The sequence below is a fragment of the Micropterus salmoides genome, unplaced genomic scaffold, assembly GCF_014851395.1.
Source record: "Micropterus salmoides isolate LMB-PRFRI ecotype aquatic unplaced genomic scaffold, ASM1485139v1 Ms_hic_scaffold_14, whole genome shotgun sequence".
Lineage (NCBI taxonomy): Eukaryota > Metazoa > Chordata > Actinopteri > Centrarchiformes > Centrarchidae > Micropterus > Micropterus salmoides.
In genome coordinates, this window is record NW_024040485.1 from 12526522 (window position 1) to 12549477 (window position 22956).

The 22956-nt window shown below is 38.2% G+C and overlaps 1 protein-coding gene across 5 annotated transcripts; it reads right to left on the minus strand.

The window, feature by feature from the left end:
* Nucleotides 1-275: 275 nt before the first annotated feature.
* Nucleotides 276-22317, minus strand: LOC119901939. Of its 5 annotated transcripts, none has more exons than XM_038717733.1 (25): nt 22181-22317; nt 19311-19440; nt 18907-19074; nt 17703-17840; nt 16488-16639; nt 15595-15698; nt 15295-15484; nt 13210-13341; nt 12701-12844; nt 11847-11982; nt 11267-11417; nt 9196-9338; nt 8180-8291; nt 7439-7502; nt 6977-7180; nt 6725-6870; nt 6457-6575; nt 5337-5458; nt 5124-5221; nt 4282-4418; nt 1998-2122; nt 1722-1867; nt 1387-1489; nt 1135-1271; nt 276-851 (listed from the first exon to the last, which is right to left on the minus strand). In XM_038717733.1, exons 2-25 carry the CDS (start codon nt 19438-19440, stop codon nt 737-739), a joined length of 3216 nt encoding a protein of 1071 aa, XP_038573661.1. In that variant the 5' UTR covers nt 22181-22317; the 3' UTR covers nt 276-736. The 5 variants fall into 5 exon arrangements, with proteins under 5 accessions (XP_038573661.1, XP_038573662.1, XP_038573663.1 ...); XM_038717734.1 differs by lacking the exon at nt 22181-22317 and adding an exon at nt 20615-20638; XM_038717735.1 differs by lacking the exon at nt 13210-13341.
* Between the last annotated feature and the right edge of the window lie 639 nt (nt 22318-22956).

The window sequence follows — 22956 nt, forward strand, 5'->3', positions numbered from 1 at the left end:
GTAATATAACTATTGATCATCAATCATTAGTGACAGTCCTACATCTAACACACAAATAATCTAATAATGAGTAATTTTACATCATTTTAATTATTTTCAATGCAGGAATTTTACTTTGAACGCAGTATATCTAGTGTGGTATTAGCATTTTTACTTACCACTGGTGAACTATCATCTCCCCTATTAGTTAAATTATCATCAAATGAATGTTAATCTTGATGTTTTTATCTTAATTATGTTTTTACCCATGACAATGTTTAATTATTAGCCAGGACTGGGTGCTTAGAATTCCCTTTATTATTGTCGTCACAACGATCTAAATTACCTTAAAAGTTATACATTCATCATTTGAGTTAGAAAATGGTCAAAATATGACAGCATGAAAAGAAACAAACATTTAAATACAATTAACTCCAACCACAAGTGTCTTAACAGAGAAAACTATTTACTGTCAAGTAGAAGCTGTCTCAGGGAAAAAAGACACGTAACCAAACCCTCCTTTGTTTATTCAGTAAAAGCAACAACAAAATGTATAGGCTATATTATGATCATTACATAATTCAAATAATTACCTTCTGAATGAACGATAATGAAAACAAACTTTGAAAGGTATTATATGAAAGTAAAAGTATGAACAAGCTTATCAAGCATTTACTGATCACTTCAAAAAGCTGAATATGTGGGAGAGTACAGAGGCATATCTAACTTGCACTTGCTTCAAATGTTTTGCTCAGATTCACTTTATTTGACGAGAACGATGATCCATCACCATTTTCTTCATGTCCTGGTCGGCTGTGATGTCATTCATTTCCAGCTCGTGCCCTGGGCCGGCCAACGGCTCATACGCGTGTCTGCAAAAGAGCGTCCAGTCAACTGGGAAAATACATGGCAATGCAGCTGCAGAGACTGTTTTGGGGAGGTGATAATGGTTTCAGACTTGTGACCGGACATTAACCTGCTTTTGTCTTTATTATTTCAAGTAAAAGATGGTGGGTCTAATTCATCACATGAACTTTAAGATGTTCCATTAAAAGACGGGTTCATATGAAACCGTGTGGTTTCTAAACATATATCAGTCATTTAGGCAACCGCATCATATTTAATTAAATTTTCAACAGTAGTAAACAAACTCACTGTTTCAGATGTTCCTCAATGGCTTTGCGTTCGTACACAGTGCCGTACACTGTTTTCACAGGATCAATAAACATCTTCTTGGTGAGTGGACAGATCAGATGTTGGGGAATGAATTGTTGCTCAGGATCCACCAATGTCTTTAAATAAAAACCCAAAACATAAAACAGTTTGTTAGTTTAAAGCCAGGAGGACACAGATTATGTAATGGGGAAAAAGGTAACGTCTAATGGTAATATAGGGGAGCTCATTTACTTTCTCCATGTCATCCATCGACTTTCCTGCAGTTTCCTCTGTATGTTTCTTGGCTTCTCGTTCATATATGTCACGGCTCGTCAGGAATTCCTCAGCCAAAATGCTTCCAAAGGAAAAAAAAAAATCACCACAAGTTTAAGTAACCGTCTAAAAATACAGGTGATACAATGAAGCTATTTCCACCATATTTTAAATCAATAGGACAGACTGAACTTTGGAAATGGGTCAAAAACACCTTTAACATAAGAAATATCTCTTGGTAAAAAAAAAAAGGCTTCAGTGTCTACCTGCCTTACCTTAAGTGGGACTTATTTATGAATGTGTGTAAATCTCACCTGTCCAGTGGATCGTCAGGCTCAGGGATGATGAGCAGTCCGTACACAGCTTCTAGGATCTCTCTCATGGTGATGTGTGCATTGTAGTTGCGGTCAAATATGTTGTGACAGATGCGGCCCACAGTGTTGATATTGCAGTGGTACACCTGTATTTATGTTAAGAATTTTTTTCCTGGAAAAAAAGAATACCTTATACATTTCCTAACAATTAACATTACTTTAACAATGAACAACAAATGCAAAAACATTTCAGCTGTTTGTATCTTGGCAGGATACTTGTGTGACAAAGCGGACTAGTGGAGGCTTCACTGGGTAATCAGGGCCGAACTGGCAGTAGAGCTCGAACACTCCTTTCTCATATGGTGTGTCAGGAGGGCCTTGCATGAGAATCCTCCAGAATGCTGAAAAGAAAAAAAGCTTGTTGCTATTAAAAACCTTCAAGCAAGGGCAAAATGCAGTTGATGATACCTGAAAACAAGGTTTACTGCCCAGTGGTCAACACAATTATTTATCCTTTACATGTTTCACTGAGAACATTTTCTAAGACTACGGTGGTAATGTGGACATTTTCATATAGTGCCTTTATGTAAACTTTAGAAAAAAAAAAGAAAAGGTACAGTTTTTGAATATAGTACATAATACATTTTTTTAGGACTGTTCTGTGTTTCACGGAGACGTGGCTGTGTGAGCTGATACTGGACTCTGCGCTGCAGCTCGCTGGCTTCCAACTGTACAAAGCGGACCGTGGCACAGAACTCTCCGGCAAAACAAAAGGTGGAGGTGTCTGTTTTTATATTAACAATGGCTGGTGTAGCGATGTTAAAGTGATTCAGCAGCACTGTTCTCCTAATCTGGAAGATTTTATCATTAACTGTAAACCGTTTTACTTCCCCCGTGAGTTTGCTTCATTCACTCTGGTCGGTGTTTACATTCCAACGTTCAGGACGCGTGTCCAACCAGAGAGGGGAACACTTTGGATCACTGCTACACCTCAGTTAGCAGTGCCTATCACGCCGTCACACGCGCTCCACTGGGACACTTTGATCACCTAATGGTCCATCTGATTCCTGCTTATAGGCAAAAACTAAAGTTCTGTAAACCTGTAGTGAGGACATCAAAGAAGTGGACTAGTAAAGCTATTGAGGATCTTCAGGCGTGTTTGGACTGCACTGACTGGGACGTTTTCAAGAAGGCTACCAACAATCCGGATGAGTTTACAGAGGCTGTGACTTCCTACATCAGCTTCTGTGAGGACACATCTATACCAACACGCACCAGGGTGAGTTATAACAATAACAAACCCTGGTTTACAGCTAAACTCCAACAGCTAAGGTTGGAAAAGGAGGAGGCATTTAGGAGTGGTGACAGGGCCGGGTGCAGGGCGTTAAAGTACAGGTTCAGCAGGGAGGTGCGAGAAGCTAAACGACTGTACTCCGAAAGACTAAAGAACAAGTTCTCTGCAAACGACGCCACTTCTGTCTGGAGGGGGTTCAGACAGATCACAAACTATAAACCCAAAGTCTTCCACTCCATAAACAATTCTCGCCTGACAAATGAGCTGAACCAGTTCTACTGCCGCTTTGAGAATCAATCGGTGGATCACAGACTTCCTGACGGACAGGAAGCAGCACGTGAAGCTGGCAAAACATGTCTCTGATTCCAGGACCATCAGCACCGGATCCTCAAGGCTGCGTTCTTTCCCCCCTTCTCTTCTCCCTGTACACCAACAGCTGCACCTCCAGTCACCAGTCTGTCAAGCTCCTGAAGTTTGCAGATGACACCACCCTCATTGGGCTCATCTCAGGTGGGGATGAGTCCGCCTACAGGTGGGAGATCGACCATCTTGTGACCTGGTGCAGCCAGAACAGTCTGGAGCTCAACACTCAGAAGACAGTGGAGATGGTCGTGGATTTTAGAAAGAACCCAGTCCCACCCTCCCCCCATCATCCTGTATGACTCCCCAGTCACCACTGTGGACTCCTTCCGCTTCCTGGGCACCATCATCTCCCAGGACTTCAAGGCCCAGCAGAGGATGTACTTCCTGCGGCAGCTGAAGTTCAGTCTACCAAAGACAATGATGGTGCACTTCTACACCGCCATCATTGAGTCCATCCTCACCTCCTCCATCACCACGGTTTCATCTCGTCGTGCACAGACCTGGCATGTTGCACATATTTGTTGTTGATCTTTGTTGTTATATAAATTGACAACATAAAAATATACATTTATATGTACACAATATTCTCTTCCGTTGCGTTACTTCTGCACGGCACAGACCCAGAATAATGCACATGTATATATCTGCAACGTCGTTCTTCTATTCCATATTTATATATTTCTACATTTATTTATGTATGTATATGTATTACTGTATGTTTGTCTACGTGTAGCACCTTATCACCACAGCAAATTCCTCGTATGTGTAAAAGACTACTTGGCAATAAAGCTCCTTCTGATTCCTTCCATGGTTCCACGTTATGGTGCAACAAAAAACAGTAGTGTGCCTCCCGGAAAAAAATTACAAAAATGCATTATACCAATATGAGAACTGGCCACTTACTGAAGTCTGACTCTGATGGAAAGACTCTAAAGAAGGGATGCGGGTCACAATGTAGGCTCTTCAGTTCCTCCAGGATACGTTTGTCCTTCTCCAGGAACCACCCCTTCTTTGACTCCTGAATCTTCTTTTTCAGAGCACTATTTATGTAGAGAGCTTATTAATGCTTCAAAAGTAAAGCAAACAAAAAACAGTTAATTTGCCCCAAAATATGACCATTACTGTTTGAAGTCATAATCGAGACAAAAATATCAACAACCACTGGATGGATAACTTTGACATTAATACAAACATTCATGGAGCTCAGAAGATGAAGCTTACCGACTTCGGTGATCCCCTTTTCATCAAGGTAGAGGTCATACTTTCAGTTAGTGGCCAAATACCTGAAAAGCTATTCACCTTCCCATCAACACCAGCTCCACTGTGCCAATTAGCAAATGTTGCTATGCTAAATTGAAATGGTGAACATAGTTGGCTTAACATACCTGCTTAGCATCAGCATGCTAGCATTATCTTTGTTTATATATTTCAATATACCACTGTGCACCAAAAACTTGGCTGTGGAGTCTTAGTCTTGTTTACCCTGAACAACAAAATATTTTTGTAAGCACTGTCATGAAATAATTCAATTTAACAAGGAAGCTTCTTTTAATGTGTAAAACTTCTACTTTGTTAACTTGATCTCTGTGCTACAGTTCAAAAATCATAACCTATTAGGTTAACAAATCAGACTAAATATGGCAGCAGGTAAAAAATAAAGTGATCGTCAGCAGACGGAGATGGTTGTTATTAACCTGACCAGTTTTATTATCAGCCTAAACAAAATGGTTGCTTCCATTACTCACCTCTCTGTCACTGTCACTTTGCTGTTTATCTGGCTTGGCAAGGAAGTCTCTGGACATTCGTCATACCCATGAGTAGCGAAGATGTTTGACAAAATACTCTAAGAGGACAAATAAATTAGGCAATGTGCAGAGTTTATGCCTGTGTGAAACTGATGCGTTTCATGTTCAGCTCACTTCCAACAAAATGGTGGACAATGATCTACAATAACCAACCTCACTGATGGAAGACGGGTCAAGTTGATCCTTGAGTTTCCGCTGCTCCAAAGACAGCAATGTCTCAATCTCAAACAGCCTGAGACCCTCTTTGGTTGTCTGTGGTTTGAAACAGCAACCACCTGGAAGCAATACGGATGCGTGAGTGTTCTGAACCGTCAAAGAGGTTGTGTTTAGAGTTTGCGGTTTTCAGTTTTTGCTGCCAAGCGTCCAGGCTGAACTTATTTTCCTGGTGGCTGAGGCTGCTGAATGAGGTCACTTCAGGGCAATGGTGGAGTAACAGTAATTAGGGCAGGGCGATAAGGCCAAAAATGTTATAACGATAAAAACATTTCATACCATTCAATATCAATAATTATCACAATAAATGTAAAATCATTACAGCTTTTAAGTTTAAAGGCTGGCACCTGAGTGAAAGTTGAAGAAACCAGATTGTTAATTGTGGTTTCTTTCTTTACAACAAGTGGGTCACTTCACACATCTGAGGTAGAACATTCAAAATGATTCTGATAAAATCTTTTTTTCAACAATTATAATTAGGAAACTTTTTTTTCAGTACCCTTTCCTCAACAAAATAAATATCTTAACACAAAAATTAAGTGCTAATTGGTGATTCAAATGAATAAAATCAAACATTTATTGACGATATATTGAAAATTTGTTAATATTTTTATTGAGGAAAACTATATTGCGATAATTATCATTGTTTTGTTGCCCAGCTCTAGCAGTAATAACAGTGACTGTAAAACACAGATGCACACACGACAATGTGCTCTCTGCAAACTTTTTAACGTACACATCATGGTATATACTACTTGTAAACCTTTCACTGCCAATTTCTGCCTCTCTACCCTAACCCTCTCTACCTCGGTCGGTGTTTATGTATGGTCTCTTTCAAAAACGTAAAAGAAATTAACAAAAATATGTATGCTTGACCCATTTGGTGTCAAATATCTTCAACCTTGTAGCAAAAATAATAATAATGCTAAGGGGGGGAAATTTGTCAACAACATTAAATAAGACTATAATTATGAGTTGTATGAGATCCCTTGAATTCCATCAAGTCAATTTGCTGTTTGATGGCATATATACATGGCATTATTTTAACAGTTTGCCATACCAGTTGCATTGCTGATTCCATGCAACATGTTGTTCTCCACATTTCCAAGGAGGATTGAATCCACAATGATGTTAGATTTAAGCAGTTTGGCTGTAACGGGAACTGGCTCTATGGAGGATCTATGGGTAGAATGAAGAATAAGATGTCAGCGCACTTAATATCACATATATCTGTAGTTTGACATTTTGAATTTTCTTACTGCTTACAGTTCAACAGGTCAAATATAAACAAAGTACAAAAACAGATTAAAACAGAGAAAGAAATGTACCCAGAATCATTTCCATCAGTGAGACAAATGATGTGAAGTCTACAATCTGGGAACCTCGTCTTGACCTTTTCCAACTCAGATGCCCCACGTCGCAGGGCGTCGTACAGCAGCGTACATCCACTCGGCTCAAGCTTACGTACGTGTTCCTACAAATGCGGGGGAACAAAAACAAAAAAAACCCTTATCCATTTAGTCATATTATTGCATTACACACAGACAACATTTTCTAAAATAGAAGAGGGTTGAATTTACCTTGAACTTTTCCAGATTTTCAGTAAATGTGTGGAGAGTTTTCACCATGGAGTCAAACTTAACAAGGCCAATGACATGATGAAAATCATAAGCCATGCTCCTTGTTGCAAAGTTGTGAAAGAGCTCTTTCACAGCATTAATCTTCTGTATTTCTGCACCTACATAGCACTCTTCTTCCATGGAAGAGCTTGTATCTATCAGCACCTGATGGAAATTTGAGTCAGGAGTCATCATTTTATAAATGTGTCCTTCCGCTATTTTAATAGAAACATCTTTACATTAAATTTTAAAAACCTAGTGCTTGTGATGGAATATTATAACATAATCCACTACATAAGATGCATTATATTACTACAGGTACAATGACTCTAAACTTACAAAGACAGCTCTACAACAGTTAAGCAATAAATAAATGTAACATTTCTCTTGCCAATCCCATTTTCTTCAGAAGAAAAGTGTTACCAGTATAGCCTCTTTTGGAGGCCTGGTTGTGACAAATGTTCGGTCATCTCTGTGGTCACCAGTCCTGTGTTAATTTCAAAACAGTATGACTTTTACAGAGGTTCATTCAGTTAAAAAGAAAATACATCAGCTGCTACACTGTGGCACTGCACATACCTTGATTTATAGTTTACTGCTGCCTCATCGGTTCTCATTTTGTGCACTACTTATATAACTGTATCAAGTTGACTGTCAGTGTGATGTCCTTATTTGTGCAGGTGAAATAAAAATAGCAATAGAAACTGGAAAATAAAACCTACAGTGTGTGTACATTATGCACAGAAATGGCCACAAATTGGCTCAAATAACTTGACTGGATGTCTTTGGTATTGGCTTTAGGCAAAACAAGAGGTTTTCTGATTTGAGTTAGTCCAATTTTCATTTCATTTAACATATTAAAACTACATTAAAAAGTTTGGTTTTCAGTAAAATGCTCACACCCTACTTGCTTAATGCAAAGCAGGGGCAATTCACAAAAATTTATATTTTCTTATTATATTAATATCTTATTCTTATTATTAATTATTCTTATATACTTTTTTGTGAAAAGAAGCGATATGAAACATTTCAGAAATATAATAGATTCCCTCTTTCCCAATTCCTTTATAGACAGGAATAAAAACAAAATAAAAATACACAGTATTCTACTAGAACTCTACCTTGCTGGAAAACATTAGATTGATGTAAGATACTATACATTACCTGGCTGCCAATAGATTCACATCCACTGTTTTAGTTTTTCCATCCAAACAATCAAGCACGCGGATCATGTCAGGGGATCCTTTTTCTTTACACAAACTGACACCAAGGTTGTCTGACAAAGAGAAAAAAACCCCCCTCAAAATGTACATTACAAAGCTTCCCACAAACATGGCACTAAATATCAGAGGAAGTATAGAACACCAATGGGAAGTTCCTTTGAGATTGATTCAGAATTGAGTACATAATATTGACATTTGGCCATGGGGCGTCACGTCCACACAACTGAACACATCATACGAAGTGCGCGTTTGCGACATGAATGTGATGGTTTTGTTTTTTATATAGATTTGAAGGGATTTTTTTTGCACACACCATAATATTTTATTATCATCCTGTGCTACAAGAAACAATAAATGTTTTTGTGACTTCAGGGGATCGGTTAGTTTTTCTTGTTGCTTAACTCTCATGAAGTATAAAGACTTTTGGAGAACTCCAACCTGAGCAGCCTAATCAGCCCCATGACTGGAAACACCTGTGTGGGTATAGAGGGCCTTTAATAAACAGTAATGCATCATATTTTAAAAGTTTATATTTTTGTATTTAAGTGACTACAGCTGTCAAATCTAGCAGAATAAAAACAATATTTCCCTATCATACGCAGTGAAGCACTAGTATAAAGTTGCATAATTTGGAAGTACAAATGAAGTACTAGTACTTCAGTATTTCCAAATTATGCAACTTTATACTAGTGCTCCACTGCTTAAGAAATTGTGACTTTTTACCACTGGTTGATTCTTGTTTCTTGTCCTGTTGCACTGCCATTTCATTCTAGTGTCTCTTCTCTGGTGCAGCTGACACCACACTAGTGTATCGGTTAAGAAAAACAATAGGTGCACGTTTTAATGTGATTCATACCCTGCCAGTGTGTCTTGCCCTTTAAAATAGGTGCCAGTGCCATTTGAAAAATGCATGTTCAGTCACAAATGACCCATCCAGATTGTGATTAAATAGAGTACCTTCACTCAGAAGAACAAGGTGTGCTTGACACTGTCCTAACTCCTTCAAATGTAGAGGTGGGGTCACATTGAGGTATTGATTGGAGGGAGATTTTAATTCTTCCACCATGTTTCCGAAAGTCTTCTTCATTTTTATCTGGAAACTGCCATTTAATTGTACAGGTTAGTAAAAAAACAAGGATCAAGTCAAAACTTTGTTGGATGGAACAGAAACATAGACCATTATGCTCATTGTCAGAGCCTTGCCACTTGGAGGGGCTAAAAAATTGTTGAGAACATGATGGCACTAGAGAGCAAGTCATGGATATCAGCAACTCAGAAGGCTTCATCTGTTGACATGATACATGTGGCAGATGTCATAGCAATCAGTCTATAACGTAACAAGTGACAATATGGTGGCAATAAAAAGAAAAGGCTACAGGACCACCAAACTCAATGGAATTACCAACTAATGCACCTGTCCGTGTGTGCAATGCTGCTGATTTACCATTTGGGTGTCAAAATGGCAAATGTGTAACCACCTTGAGAACGCTAAAGCTAGGGTAGGAAATGTTAGAGAACTAGCAAGAGACCGCTAGAAAACAAACACATTTTTATGCGCAGTGAGTGCACGGGCAGAGGGCGCAGGTAGGCAAGTTTATTGATTGCTGTTGCGATGTAAACAAATATATAATAACAAATATAATAACAATGCTAAAATAATTGCCTACCCTAGCTTTAAGGCTTATAAAATATCGTGGCAATTTTATTGTGGAATGTACGTAAGTAAGTGGACATTTTGGCCTCAGAATGATAACAGAAGAGGGTTGTGCCCATTAATGATGTATGAACTTTTGACAATTGGATACGATTGCTGATATCCCTGCTGCCAATTAGGATCACATTTTGGGTGGTGAGGTACAACATATTAATGATATGTGTAAAAACTCTAATCAATCTGCTGTTTAAATCTAATAATTGGCTTAATCTGCATTTTACACTTAAGCTTAAACTAAAATGTAATGATTTTCCAACCTTAGTACGGACTCATATCAACTCTGCATAAGGCAATGGATTATATGCCTTATATAATTAAAGAGGTGGGTAAACAGTATTTGTGTGTTTAACATATTATCAGGGTACCCCCCAGGATTCTCAAATTTAATTTAAGACTTTAATACCAACTTCACTGCCGTTTAATGAAAAATCTGTATGAATTTTAAGCCCAAGAAATTTACGAAGTCACATGAATTTAATAAAACATTTTATTTTAATACATTCATATTTAACACACTATAGCTTGGGGTGTGTTTGTACTTCAACAGCGGTGCAACGCCGACACACAGACACGGTCCTCGTCTCATACACACCTGTCCTCGTTGCATCATTCACTGACCAGTAACCTGCAGCGGGTCTTCCAGCTCTGCTGTTCCATTAGCGCTCGCCACAGCGTGACTGGCTCGCACGCCGATCAGCTTGCTGTGCTAACCTCAGCGCCACTGCCCTCAACTTCGTCCGCCAACTTGTTCGTATCTCTGGCTTTCTGAATTTCAGACACTTGCCCATTCTGAGTCGTCGAGCTAACGTTAGAAAAGAAAACGTCTCTGACGTGCTACTAACAAATGACTGTTTCGCGCAGAGCTGGATGCCAGAGCTCGTGCACCGCGAACACTCCGCAGCGTAAAGCTAAACATTAACGTAAACAGTAACGTTACCTGTACTGCCGTATAACACAGTCACACCAAACGGAGTATATTATGAAGTCTCACACACAAAGTATTCATTTATGACGTTAGGGCATAAATTAAATCCTACGGAAGGACAAGAAAACATTTAAGACCTTGGTACAGGTCTTAAATTTAAGACTTTAATACTTTCAAGATCCCGCGGGTACCCTGATTATGGCCCTGTGCCTTCTTAGATAGCTCTAAGAACAGAAAAACACTGATGTCATGAAGATTGCAGTCTATCGATGACCATATAGAGCAGATCACTAGGCAGCAAAAAAACAGCAAAGGTAATAATTGTCTAAATAAACAGAAAAGGCATTTCATTAAAGTACTTTTATGATAAGTAAAAATCTGATACATACTTTTGACCAGTCGTCTTGTCACGATGAATCCACAGAGGATATGTTCTGAAGGATGGAGGCAAACTGAGCAATATCTTTTCAATGTCGTTGGCTCTCTGTAACGATGTTTCTTGCAAAATCTCTTCAGTGCAGTTTGGAATTTTATCTCCATCTAAACAAAAAGAAAGGAAGGTGAAGCTGATAGCGCAACACCTTCCACCTATTTAACAAATACAGTTCTGAAAGAAAAATATAGAATTTGTACAAATACTATTGCCGCAGCTCTTAATCCAAGTAGCTCACTGCAGCTACTTGTACTGCTCCTCAGAGTGCATTCAAAACAGATCAGCTCATGAAAAGGGCAGAAAAATTTCCCTATCTTGCTGCTAGGCCTTATAAACAAGTACAATTGCATTTCCTGTTGCTGCTTCCCAATAAAGAAAAAAAAAAGGGGGGGGGGGGCAGATCCGTCAACAGTGGGGCTGCTTTTTCTGCATCTTCTCATTGACCTCTTTTCAGATAAATACTACACTATGGTGCGTCTCCTCAACATAGTGCAATTTGATCGGATTTATGACTTTTCAATGTTTTTAAATTTTACCTTTGATTTTCTGGAGAACGTATGCTCGCTCAAAGGTACCAGGTACTCCAGGCACTCTGACTGGTTCACAGAAACGGCTGCCATTCTCAGACGTAAGAGTGATTGGTGCATAGCTCTCACAGTCTGATGCCTGTTTCTGTCAAAATAAGACAAAGCCGAAGCGGTCATTACTTAAGTGCTCAACCATTGGATACACCTGAATCCACATCGATGCATTCATAAATACATTCAAATCATGTTTCACCTTCTTTCAGGATGCCATCGTTCATCGGCGATGGCTGACAAGACATCACGACGTTGAGCCGGTATCGTGTTGTAAAACCTCCGCCTCCCCAGCAAGAAAAATCTAAAATTTTCACATTATACCACCCTGTGAATGACCTGATCTGGTTTTAATGACCACGAACATTATTATTGTTTTTAAGTTTGCTTTGCATCTGACTCGGAAATCTCTTCTCCCCACACTCTGACACACTCCTAATGTTACACCTCAGGTTAACACCCCGACTTGACCCGCCTGTCTCTGTCTCTCTCTAACCCTCTCTCCAACTCTGCTCCATTTTCTCCATCAGCAGTATGTTTTATAAAATCGCCTAAAAGACTGAGAAATCGTCTTTTTTCTGTATATATCCACCCGCGATCCCTTAACACAGCAGCAGGTGAGCCGCCGGCTTATTAATGACGCAGCCTATCAAACAACTGTAGACATCACCCAACCCTAATGCCAACTTCCATAAAAAGGTGTTAAAGATATATTAGCATCCAACAAAATACTGGCAATTATGAACTTAAGTCTAAAGTTACTGGTTTATGCTTCACAAGCTAATATTAGCTAAACTTCGTTATCATCTAACCTTTGCTTCTGACAGGAGATGTGCCCAGCAGTACAGTGAATTCTCAAAGACATCCAGGTCCTCAATGAGTTTCTCCCCTCGTTGACTTCCACGTTGAGGCAAAAGTTGTCTGAAGAGCAGGTACAAGCCTTCAACAACTGCAATCTACAACAAAAGAAGAGCATCAGAAGAAATGGGTACTGGTGAAAACACGTGACTGTGTAAAAGGTTCAGTTCACCCAAATTACAGGAAAACATCTTCCCACTACAGAGCAGAAAATTTGAATTTTATCTGTTGAGATATTGACTGCAGCGACCAATACACTGAAGGTGAATACACTTTTGTTTGTAGTGCAGACAGACAGATATATACGTACACAACAGAAAACGTTTTATAGATGTTTTTTTTATTTTTTTTAAACTATGTATATTAAATGCACCAATCCTCAAAATGCAATGGAGCACAAGAAAACAAAAAGCAAAATACAGTGTATATTAAAGGCAGAATTATACCAGTTCATATTGTTTACCTTCTGGTTCCTGGTTAATCTTTCATTCCTGCAAAGTAACTGATGCAAACTTTGGCCGAGAGGGTTACATCCAGTCAGTTTTCGTATGTAGGAAATCAGTTTCTTCAGTTGATCATTATTATAATGACCTTTCTAGAAGAAAAAAATAAAATGAAATGTATTTTAAATAATGTATAATTAAGCCAACAGTGAAAGGTAGGATAAAGGTAGGTGATGTAATACCTACAAAGTTTTTACTGAAAGTTATGGATTCTGTTGGGCCCCATTTGATCTATGTTTTTAACAGCTCCTATCTACTGGTTGTGTCCCTGATTATTTTAAAACAGCTTGCGTGAACCCGCTTTTAAAGAAACCTGGTTTAGATCCCTCCCTCCATCAAAACTTTAGACCAATTTCAAAACTGCCTTTTATTAGTGTTTTAGAATTGACTTTAAAATTGTATTGATCACTTTTAAAGCTCTTCATGGCCTCTCACCTTGTGATATTTCTGACCTTTTAGTCCCATACGCACCAGCACGTACCTTGAGATCCTCGGGCAGAGGTCTGTTGTCTGTTCCAGAGTCTCGACTGAAAACTAAAGGGGACAGAGCGTTTGCTGTCAGGGCCCCGAGGCTCTGGAACAGCCTGCCCGAGGAAATCAGGTCGGCTGAGTCAGTGAACTCTTTTAAGTCCCTTCTTAAAACATACTTTTATCCCTTTTATTTTATTCTATTTTACTTATTTTATATTTATCTTAAACATGTATTTTGGTCTTTTCAATGTTTTCTTGCTCGTATTGTTGTCTTTTGGGTATTGTATTGTTGTCTTTGCACTTGTTGAAGCACTTTGTAACTTGTTTTTGAAAAAATAAAGATTAATTATTATTATTATTCTTATTATAAAGTTACTTTACAATGGAGGCAACTTTAATGCTGGATTTGCCATCTTTTCAGATCAGTTTAAAAACCTTTTTTCAGGAAACAATGTCTACAACCATGCTAGTGGTGCTTTGAGCTAAATGCTAATTTCAGCCTGCTAACCACAGTTATGATCCTACCATGCTCACAGTGACAATGCTAACAAATGCTGATACTAATCATGTGTAATCGGCATAATAGATCACCATAGTTTAGAGTGTTAGCATGGTAACATATGCTAATTACCACTAAACGTACAGGTGAGGATGATGGAAATGCACGTCAGTATTAGATACAATTAAAAGTCTGACCTGATTATGGCGCAAGATTAAAAGTTCAGCACTCGCCAGTGGTATCGCAATTCATCCCTAAGTGTCCATACCTCATCTCAAGGATGGTTTCTGATATGTACATTTTTGCTGCCTCTGCTTCAGAATTCATGTGATGAAGCAATTACATGAATCTGACCCAAACAAACCCACGTTGCATTCTACGGGTGTGTGCCTGCTTCTGGGAGACGCTGGACAGTGTTTGCTGTGAGATTATAATAGCGCGGTTAACCGTGCCCGGTTATCATGGTAATGAAAATGGGTACGGTAATAATAACAGTCAAGAATTTCACCATCGTTTTCCGTTAAACCGGTAATCGTTTCATCCCTAGTTACAAAAAAGCTGAATTGAAAGCAGTCTGTCTGTAGTATGTGTGTTCATTTTAGTTTGCCACGTAGCTTAAAATTTGGCACATCGTTATAGCAATTGAGGTTGAGATAAACCGGCCACTCTTCTCTACCAGGTAATAAAGTTACCTGCAGGCCGTGAATAACAGCAGAGAGGAGGAGGAGGAGGGAGGACTGATATTGGAGTTCTTTATTCTTTCTAAACGTCACTCAGTATTTTTGACATCCGATTTTGAGTTTATATAGTGATTTTGCTGTTGTAAATTTAAATGTTGGTGCTCTAGAGACATAAGCACACTGGTGGGGTGGGGGAGGGGTAGCGTTCCTCTTATAAAAAGGTATGCGTTTCACACAGACTTCACTCTGTAAAAAACTTGGTATTACGTTACAAAACGTGGACATGGTAGATATTTTACAAGCTCTGACCAGGTAAAGCAACAGTGAACATACAGAGTGCAGTCATGGATTTGGGTGGATCCATCAAATTGTGTACGCTACTGATAGTTACTTACAACAGCATAAAGTGAAGACAAGAACACACTGATGCCTTTCTGGGTTTGCTGGACTGAAGGCACAACATCATTAATGAAGAATGTCTCATCGTGTGGCGTCTCATCAGAGAAGGTGGACAAAGAAAAGGCAACTGTTGACCCCTCAGAGATTCCACAACTTTGCAGAGTGTCACCAGCACTATGCTGACCTCTGCAAACAAAATAAGCACAGGAGAGACCAGAAGTGCTATGTGGGTAAAGACACCTGTAATGACAAATAAGGTCACAAACCATAATATCAATGTGTGGTGTGATGATTACTTGTAATAAAGGACATGTGCTGGGAATCCACTTTCATTTGCCAACTTGAGTCTCAGGCTGGTCATGGTGTCACTTGCCAAGTTCACCATCACCTCAAAGTCTCCCTGTATGAAATAATTAAAATATTTTACACATGCCCTGGGGTCAGTTGAATCATAAAATGATAGAATTATACTCACTTATTTGCATGTCATATATATTTGCACCACAGTAATCTAGTAGATACCTAATTTATTGCTGGAACTCTATCTTTGATCATTGATTGGCTACTTGCCTTAGTTATGACTTTGTGTCTAAACTAGTGAACAAGCTGAGCACTGCCTATGGTAGTTGGGCTAGAAAGATACAATTTGAATGTCTTTAATTAACATTGTGTTGATTGTATATATACACACAGCGGTGACCTATTACATTATTGCTAAGTTGTGATTGTTAAATTTAACGAAAGATTGTTAAATTTAACGAAAGAGAATTTGGAAGCTTCTTGATTACAAAAAGTATTAATCAGAACCTCTGATGTGCCTGCATCCACAAAACACAAACAAAATCACCAAGAATATTAAAATACTAAACAGAGTGCTTCCTCGGGAGCACCGAGCTTGAAACATATTGCCAACCAAGGTTTCTGGCTATATAGGAAGTTGAACATTTTGCTTTGCTTGTGCTGTGATCAGAAGAGACGTCCCTAGGGACGCTTGTCTTGTTACTGTAACACAATAATGGTTAGATAATCTTTAAAAGGGATTTATGATCATGCTAATATGAAATATGGTTCATGAATTACATTTAAGCTGGGCCATAAAGCAAACATATTTAGTTCGTACAATAATTTCCATTCATTAGGTGCCAATATCTTCATCAGTTGTATCATGACCAATATTGTTAAGACGCACCTTCAGCATGATGTGGCATCGAACCATGTCGTCTCCATAGGTTTCACCAACCTCTCGCTTTGGTATCTGAGGAGCCTGCTTCAGGTTTTCCTTCGGTGTAAAGATTGCATAAATGACAGCTCCACTTTCAATATGTCTGTCTTTCAAAGACCCTGTTTGAGTAGACGACATTTTAAGTTGATATGGTCACACACAACCCGTCACGTACAGATCAACATTAGAATTTATTTGCAGCTGGTAGTGTACACTGGGTTTTTAAAGCTTTCCCTCTGAAAACAGCTACCAGCTTGAGCCAAACCAGTAAACATGTGGACCGTAAAAAAACAAAACAATGAGCTGAAAGACCCTATAAAGCTTAGATGGATGGCAATTCTCTTTAGGTTGATCATTAAGTTTGCACCCTTTCACATACAAGTAGTCATGTGATCCATTGTTAATATAAAAAGTAATGATCATAGCTGCTTTTACAGCAATAAGCTCACTAAAACCACTATTAGAGCTGCAATAATTAATTAGCTGCAATTATTAAATTAACTATTTTGATAGTCAATTGATCGCTTTAAGTCACTTATTTACAAATGTAAATATTTGTTGTTTCTTTTCCTCCTCTATAACAGTAAGCTAAATATCTTATGGACAAAACAAGACATTTAAGAACGTCTTAGACATTTTGCACAATTTTCTGACATTTTATAGACCTTTATAGACATTTTAACAAAAATCGATTAATCAAGAAAATAATTGTTAGTTGCAACCCTACTTACTATGCACACATAAATACCATATTATGCAATCAAATCTTTTAGTCATGGAAAGATGAAAAATGGCAAATGCAAGCTACAAGACTTTTGCTCCAGTTCTTAGATACGAGACAAAAACCCTCAAGTCAGCACAGAATCTGTGCTCATGCCCGTTTCACAGCTGGTTCTCAATTAGTTCAAAGATGCATCTACACCTCGCTGTCCCAAACACTACATCAATTTTCAAACATATCTGATTTTCTTGCAGCCAAAGAACTGGACACGCTTGTGGTCAGGGCATGGAGATAGTCGAAAAGCATCATCAGTGTCCTGGATCAAGATTACAGATGCTTCAGTACAAATGTATTGTCACTGTTGTATCCACAAGCTCAGTAAAATACACACAAAAAGACTCCTGGCAACAGTAACTTAGTAAAAGCCTAGTAAGCATCACTGTAAAACGGTGTCTGCTCACATGTGTTGAAGAAGGGATCATCTGTTAGGGGCATCCCATCGACAGTGTAGAGACAGACTCCGTTGGAATTGCCAACACTCTCAAGATGACCGATCCTTAACATCAGGTCCTCAACCGTGTTTTGTACTGGATCCATATCTGTAAGTTCAAAACAACCACCGTTAAGCAGGGCCGTGTTCAGTTATATGTGGAGGTCTATACATTCTGTAACACAATCACCACATCTTATTTCTGACACAACACTGCATACTGCTTGATAGGGTTGGGTACCAAACCCAGTATCAATATGGAACCGTTTCCTACGGGCACGAATTAGAACGCACATTTTGGTTTGAAGTATGTATATCGATTGAACTACTCTCACTCTAGTGCTCCTTACAGACGTAAGAAGCGCCACCGCTTTTCACTTGCTGTCAGACAATAACTACTATTTAGTGTTAAATTATTGTAGTTGGGTTATGTGGCTTAGATTTTATATACTGTGAATTTGCTATGTAAACTTTTTATGTTTTTTTATTTACTTATATTTCTATTTAAATAAACTTTAAACTGTTAATATGTTGTTCAATTTAAAGAATTTTAATTTTATTTGCATGCATTGGTTCAGGCACCATTTAGGCACCAGATGTTCTCGGGTGGTCAGATCTCGGACAAACTACAGTGTGCCCCATTTACAGGTATAGCTATCCGATCTGCTTGGGGTCTGTATTTATCAATAAATGTTTGTTTTATTTCACATTTACAGACACACTTTAGCTTAACTTGATCGGTAGCTAACATTAGCGTCATAACGTTAATTAACCGGTATCACGGCCATTCTGCTCTCAGGTCTTTTCAACTGATGGTCAGGCTTTGGTAAGTCCCATTTAATAAGTACTGCTTTATTTCAAGTTCTCCCAGAGCTTTCCGTAGTTGGTTCAAGGGCCTGCAAAAACTATGTCTGTAAACACTCCGACATGCAACCAATCACAATCTGCCACGTCGTCATACAAACGTACAGCCAATTATGTTATGTGACGTTACTGGCAGGTGCAGGACCCCGAGCAGATCTGGTACCTACACTGGAACTGTTTTAGAAGTATTGATTTGGCACCGGAATAGTAAAAAAACAAACGATATCCAATACTACTGCTTGATCAACAAATTAGTGGTTAGCCCAAGTTCATCTAATGATCAGAAACAAAAAAAAATGTGTTCCCCTTACCTTTGATGTGTTTTGGTTGAGGACATTTGGGGTATGTGTACTGAAGACAGAACAGCTCCAGTGATTTCTGCACAGGCGTCACTGCTTGAACATGGCGCTCTGGAGCTCTGAGTCTCTGAATGAAGTTTTTCATTGCTGAAAAACGATTCTTCTCGACATGACTTAAACCTGTGAAGATGTGCAAAAGGATTAATATTAAACATCTTACAAAAAAGGAATGTATTACAGGATTGCTGTATTGGATTGTACTGCCATGTAAATGGATCTAATTTTTATGGTTACCCAGTACAACAAACATTACATATTCAGGCAAAAAAAAAACTAGATGTATGCATGTTGAATTGTTTTATACCAAGTTTAGTAAAAATGTTTAGTCTTTGGTTTGAAGCTGAGGTTCATCTCACCAATGCGGTTTAGATCTTCATCTGTTATGCCATCCAAGAAATCTCTTTCATCCTTTACGCCCAATGAGAAAAAATGGCTGTAATAAGATTCCAGTCTGAACTGCTCAAGTATGTTGAATATAGCGCCCATCTAAAAAAATAAAATAAATAGAAACGACATCAAGATACTTTCAGTCACTATTTCTTTGAATGTGTGTTCCAAATGGACAAACACACACACACACACACACACACACACACACAGGCTAGTAGCACTAAGCCACCCCCTCCAACTTGAATACTGAACACACTGGATTATGGTACAGTATTATTCAATTATTATTTAAAAATATAAAATGACAGTGCCGATCAGCATGTGAAGCACATGGACACAAAGAACACATGACAAAATATGAAAATGAGACATTCAACTTCAAGTACATTCTCAGTTCATTTGATATAAATCCCCCCACACCTACTCACTCTGATGTTCTCTGCAGCACTTTATTATCTACAGAAAATGTTTCTATAAATTATAATATTACATTTCTATAAATTGCAATATTAACTACAAATGAATGATGTCTACCCTATCGGGCTTGGGCTTCAGTTAGCTTAGTTACAACAAACTGTGACTAACTAAAGAGCTAAGTTAGTCTGGTTGTGAAGAGAATTTGGTATAGTTAAACTTACATATTTTTAAAACAGTGTATTCTAATAATTTCCAGCATATCTTCTGCCGACAGGGTGGGCATGTTACAAAAACAAGTAACATTAAACAAACTCCATTGGAAAGTCACTCACCTCAGCCTGAGAACTTCCCGCCACTGAAGCGAAAACTGTTTCTCTAAAGTGGCATTACCAAGTGTACAATACACTCAAGCAGAGTAACCTCTTATTTAACAAAATATTCATTTGAGTATGATTTGACTTTATTTTACTTCATTGAAACTGAATGAGCAGTGCATACGACGTAGCAAAATAGCCCTCCTATACAAAACTAAATCTAGAAATTATATCTAAAAGAGCCAGGTAATGTTTTTTTTATGAATAATTAAACCTAGCCAAATTAAGTTAAATTTTTAAATTTAAAATTAAATTTTTAACAAAATAATAATGTAAAGGAACCATACAGGGAACATGAATGTGTGCATTAAATCATACTGTCCTCGAAGTCCTTCACAATTTTAGCTTCAACTTGTCTATTCATTCAGCCTCAAAGTATAGGCTAACCTGTCAATCTCAAACTCTCTAAATTAATCTAAATTAATCACACGGAGCTCCTCTTAAGTGTTTTAAGCACTCAAACAGCAGAAACGCCTCACCTTACTAACGGTATAAGTTTCTCAGTGTACGCAGAAGTCACCTGAAGTCTCCACCACCAGCATTTCAGCATTTAACCCATAGATTGTAGATTAACCAGACTTTACAATTAGCCGGACCCAGCATGCACCTGTTGGTCGCAACACCATGGGGCATGGTGCATACCGCCACCTACTGTACTGGAGTGTGTAGCATCATATCACTCAGCTATCAACCTCAATAAGGTGCTCTCATATTCTGTTCACCCACCCAGTGTCTTTAAGAAATTTAAATAATAATGCCTTCCTGGTGATTCTTAAACCCTTTTCTTCTCCTTCTGTTTCCACTACCCCCTTCAGATTCCATTCCCGCCCTGCTTCCTGAACCCTATCTTGAAATATCTGTCTTTCCAACTCAAACAATATGCAGTGCAAAATGATATGATCAACATTTTCTTTAACCCCACAGTTTTCACACTTTTCACTATTCCTTTTCCCCAATAAAAACAAGGTGCCATTCAGTCCTGTGAGATCTACTCTTAGTCTTGTCATAATAATTTCCTCCCGCCTGTTGCTTTCGCTATAATTTTTATTACTGACAGACTTTTGTATTTTATAGTAACCCCTTCCTTTCCTGTCTTCCTCCCACCATTTCTGCCATATTTCATTACCTTTCTTCTTAATGGCTATTTTTCCTTCTCCTTTTCCTAGCGGTATTTGAACTGTTATTTCCTTTTGTAATGCCTCTTTTGCTAGTTTGTCTGCAATCTCATTTCCATTTACTCCCTCATGAGCTGGCACCCAGCAAAACTGATCATCTATCCCTCCCCGATGTAATCTTAACAAGCTGTGAAACATTTCTATCAATAGGTCTTCTCTGACAGATGTCATTGACTGAATGCTTTTAATAACTGCTAAGGAGTCTGTGCATAATATCACCCTATCAGGTCTGACCTCTTCAACCCACTGTAATGCTATAATGGCTGCCACTATTTCTGCTGTATATATGGATAGCCTATCTGATAATCGTTTTGAGATATTTATTTTGATGTATGTATTCCAATTCCCACACATTCCTGTTTGTTTTTAGATCCATCTGTATAGATTTTTAGAAAATTATGGAAACTGTTTCTCTGCAAGGGGCTTCAAGCATAAACTGTTTATGAAAAGGGCTTCCAGGTATTTTTTCTCCCGTTTGGTGGGCGTGTCTTAGGTGTTACCCAATCTGCTGCGAAAAGTTTGTAAACACAACGCAGTTAAAAAGGCAGGAAAATTCACTGCGCTTGCGTACACAGCAAACAAACTTGTTGTGTATGGGAGTAAGAAATCGAACAGTTGGCTAATTAAGATAAAAAAATTACGACATATTTCTTATTCTAGTTTCAGTGTTGTCCCTGTTAGAGCCTGAAGGAACAGTATCCAGACATAACGGCGTGTTACAACATCAGCACCTCAAACTCAATAGATTATAGGCTCATTTGGAGAAAATACAGATTCTGTTGTGACATCTAACCCATTAGTGAAAGTACAAACTGAAGTAAACAATCATACCTTGACATGTAAAGGAGACATTTAAGTAAACTACCTTACCTTGACATGTTAGAAGTCATGTGACGTTGTTGTTAAGTATCAGTTTCTATTTGAGGTGGAGGGTGTGGCTTGTAGAAAACGAAACTACTAAAAACGTGCTGAAAAGGCAGCATCAAGATCAAATATTGGAAAATGTGTTGGTGAGCTTGGCCACATTGTCCTCTAGGGAAGTTTTAGCAGGATAAATGTTGCTGAAATTCTTGGCTTTCATTTGCTTTATTAACATTAATATATATATACACACACGTTACTGTTTCAATTATTTATTTTATTTTAATATATATAGTTTCTTAACACACAAACACACACACTTACTGTTTTATTTATTATAATGTATGGGGCTGATTGTTCTTATGTTGTATGTATGATGCTTTGGCAATATTGTTATTACACATTCATGCCAATAAAGCTAATTTGAATTGAATTGAATTGAATTAACAGGATTAGGACAGAGTCACTACATGTCTTTGCTGGAAAAATGTAGTTATTTTCAGGACAAGTTGGGCCCTCATTTGTGTTTTAAACACAACACAAATATCTGTGTATTAGAGAAGATCCAGTAGTGTTTTGTATAGCTTTAATACAGCCAATGTAATATTAAAACAACCTAAGCGCTGCTCCTTCTGGGATATTTTTCTGTTTGTTGGTTGCTTTCAAATCAGAAAACATTTATCATAGAACCTCAGACTTTAAACAAACAAAGAAGGCCAGGAAAATAAAGTATGTGTGTAGTAGGTGTATACAGACTGTGCATGATTGATATCTCCCTGATGTTT

Coding starts and splice junctions, on each gene's coding strand:
- LOC119901939 (XM_038717733.1), bottom strand. CDS start 19,440: ATGGGCGCTATATTCAACATACTTGAGCAGTTCAGACTGGAATCTTAT. Junction 17,841..18,906: donor TCAACCAAAACACATCAAAG/GTAAGGGGAACA, acceptor TTGAACTTACAG/ATATGGATCCAGTACAAAAC. Junction 7,503..8,179: donor GTGAATCTATTGGCAGCCAG/GTAATGTATAGT, acceptor AAATTAACACAG/GACTGGTGACCACAGAGATG.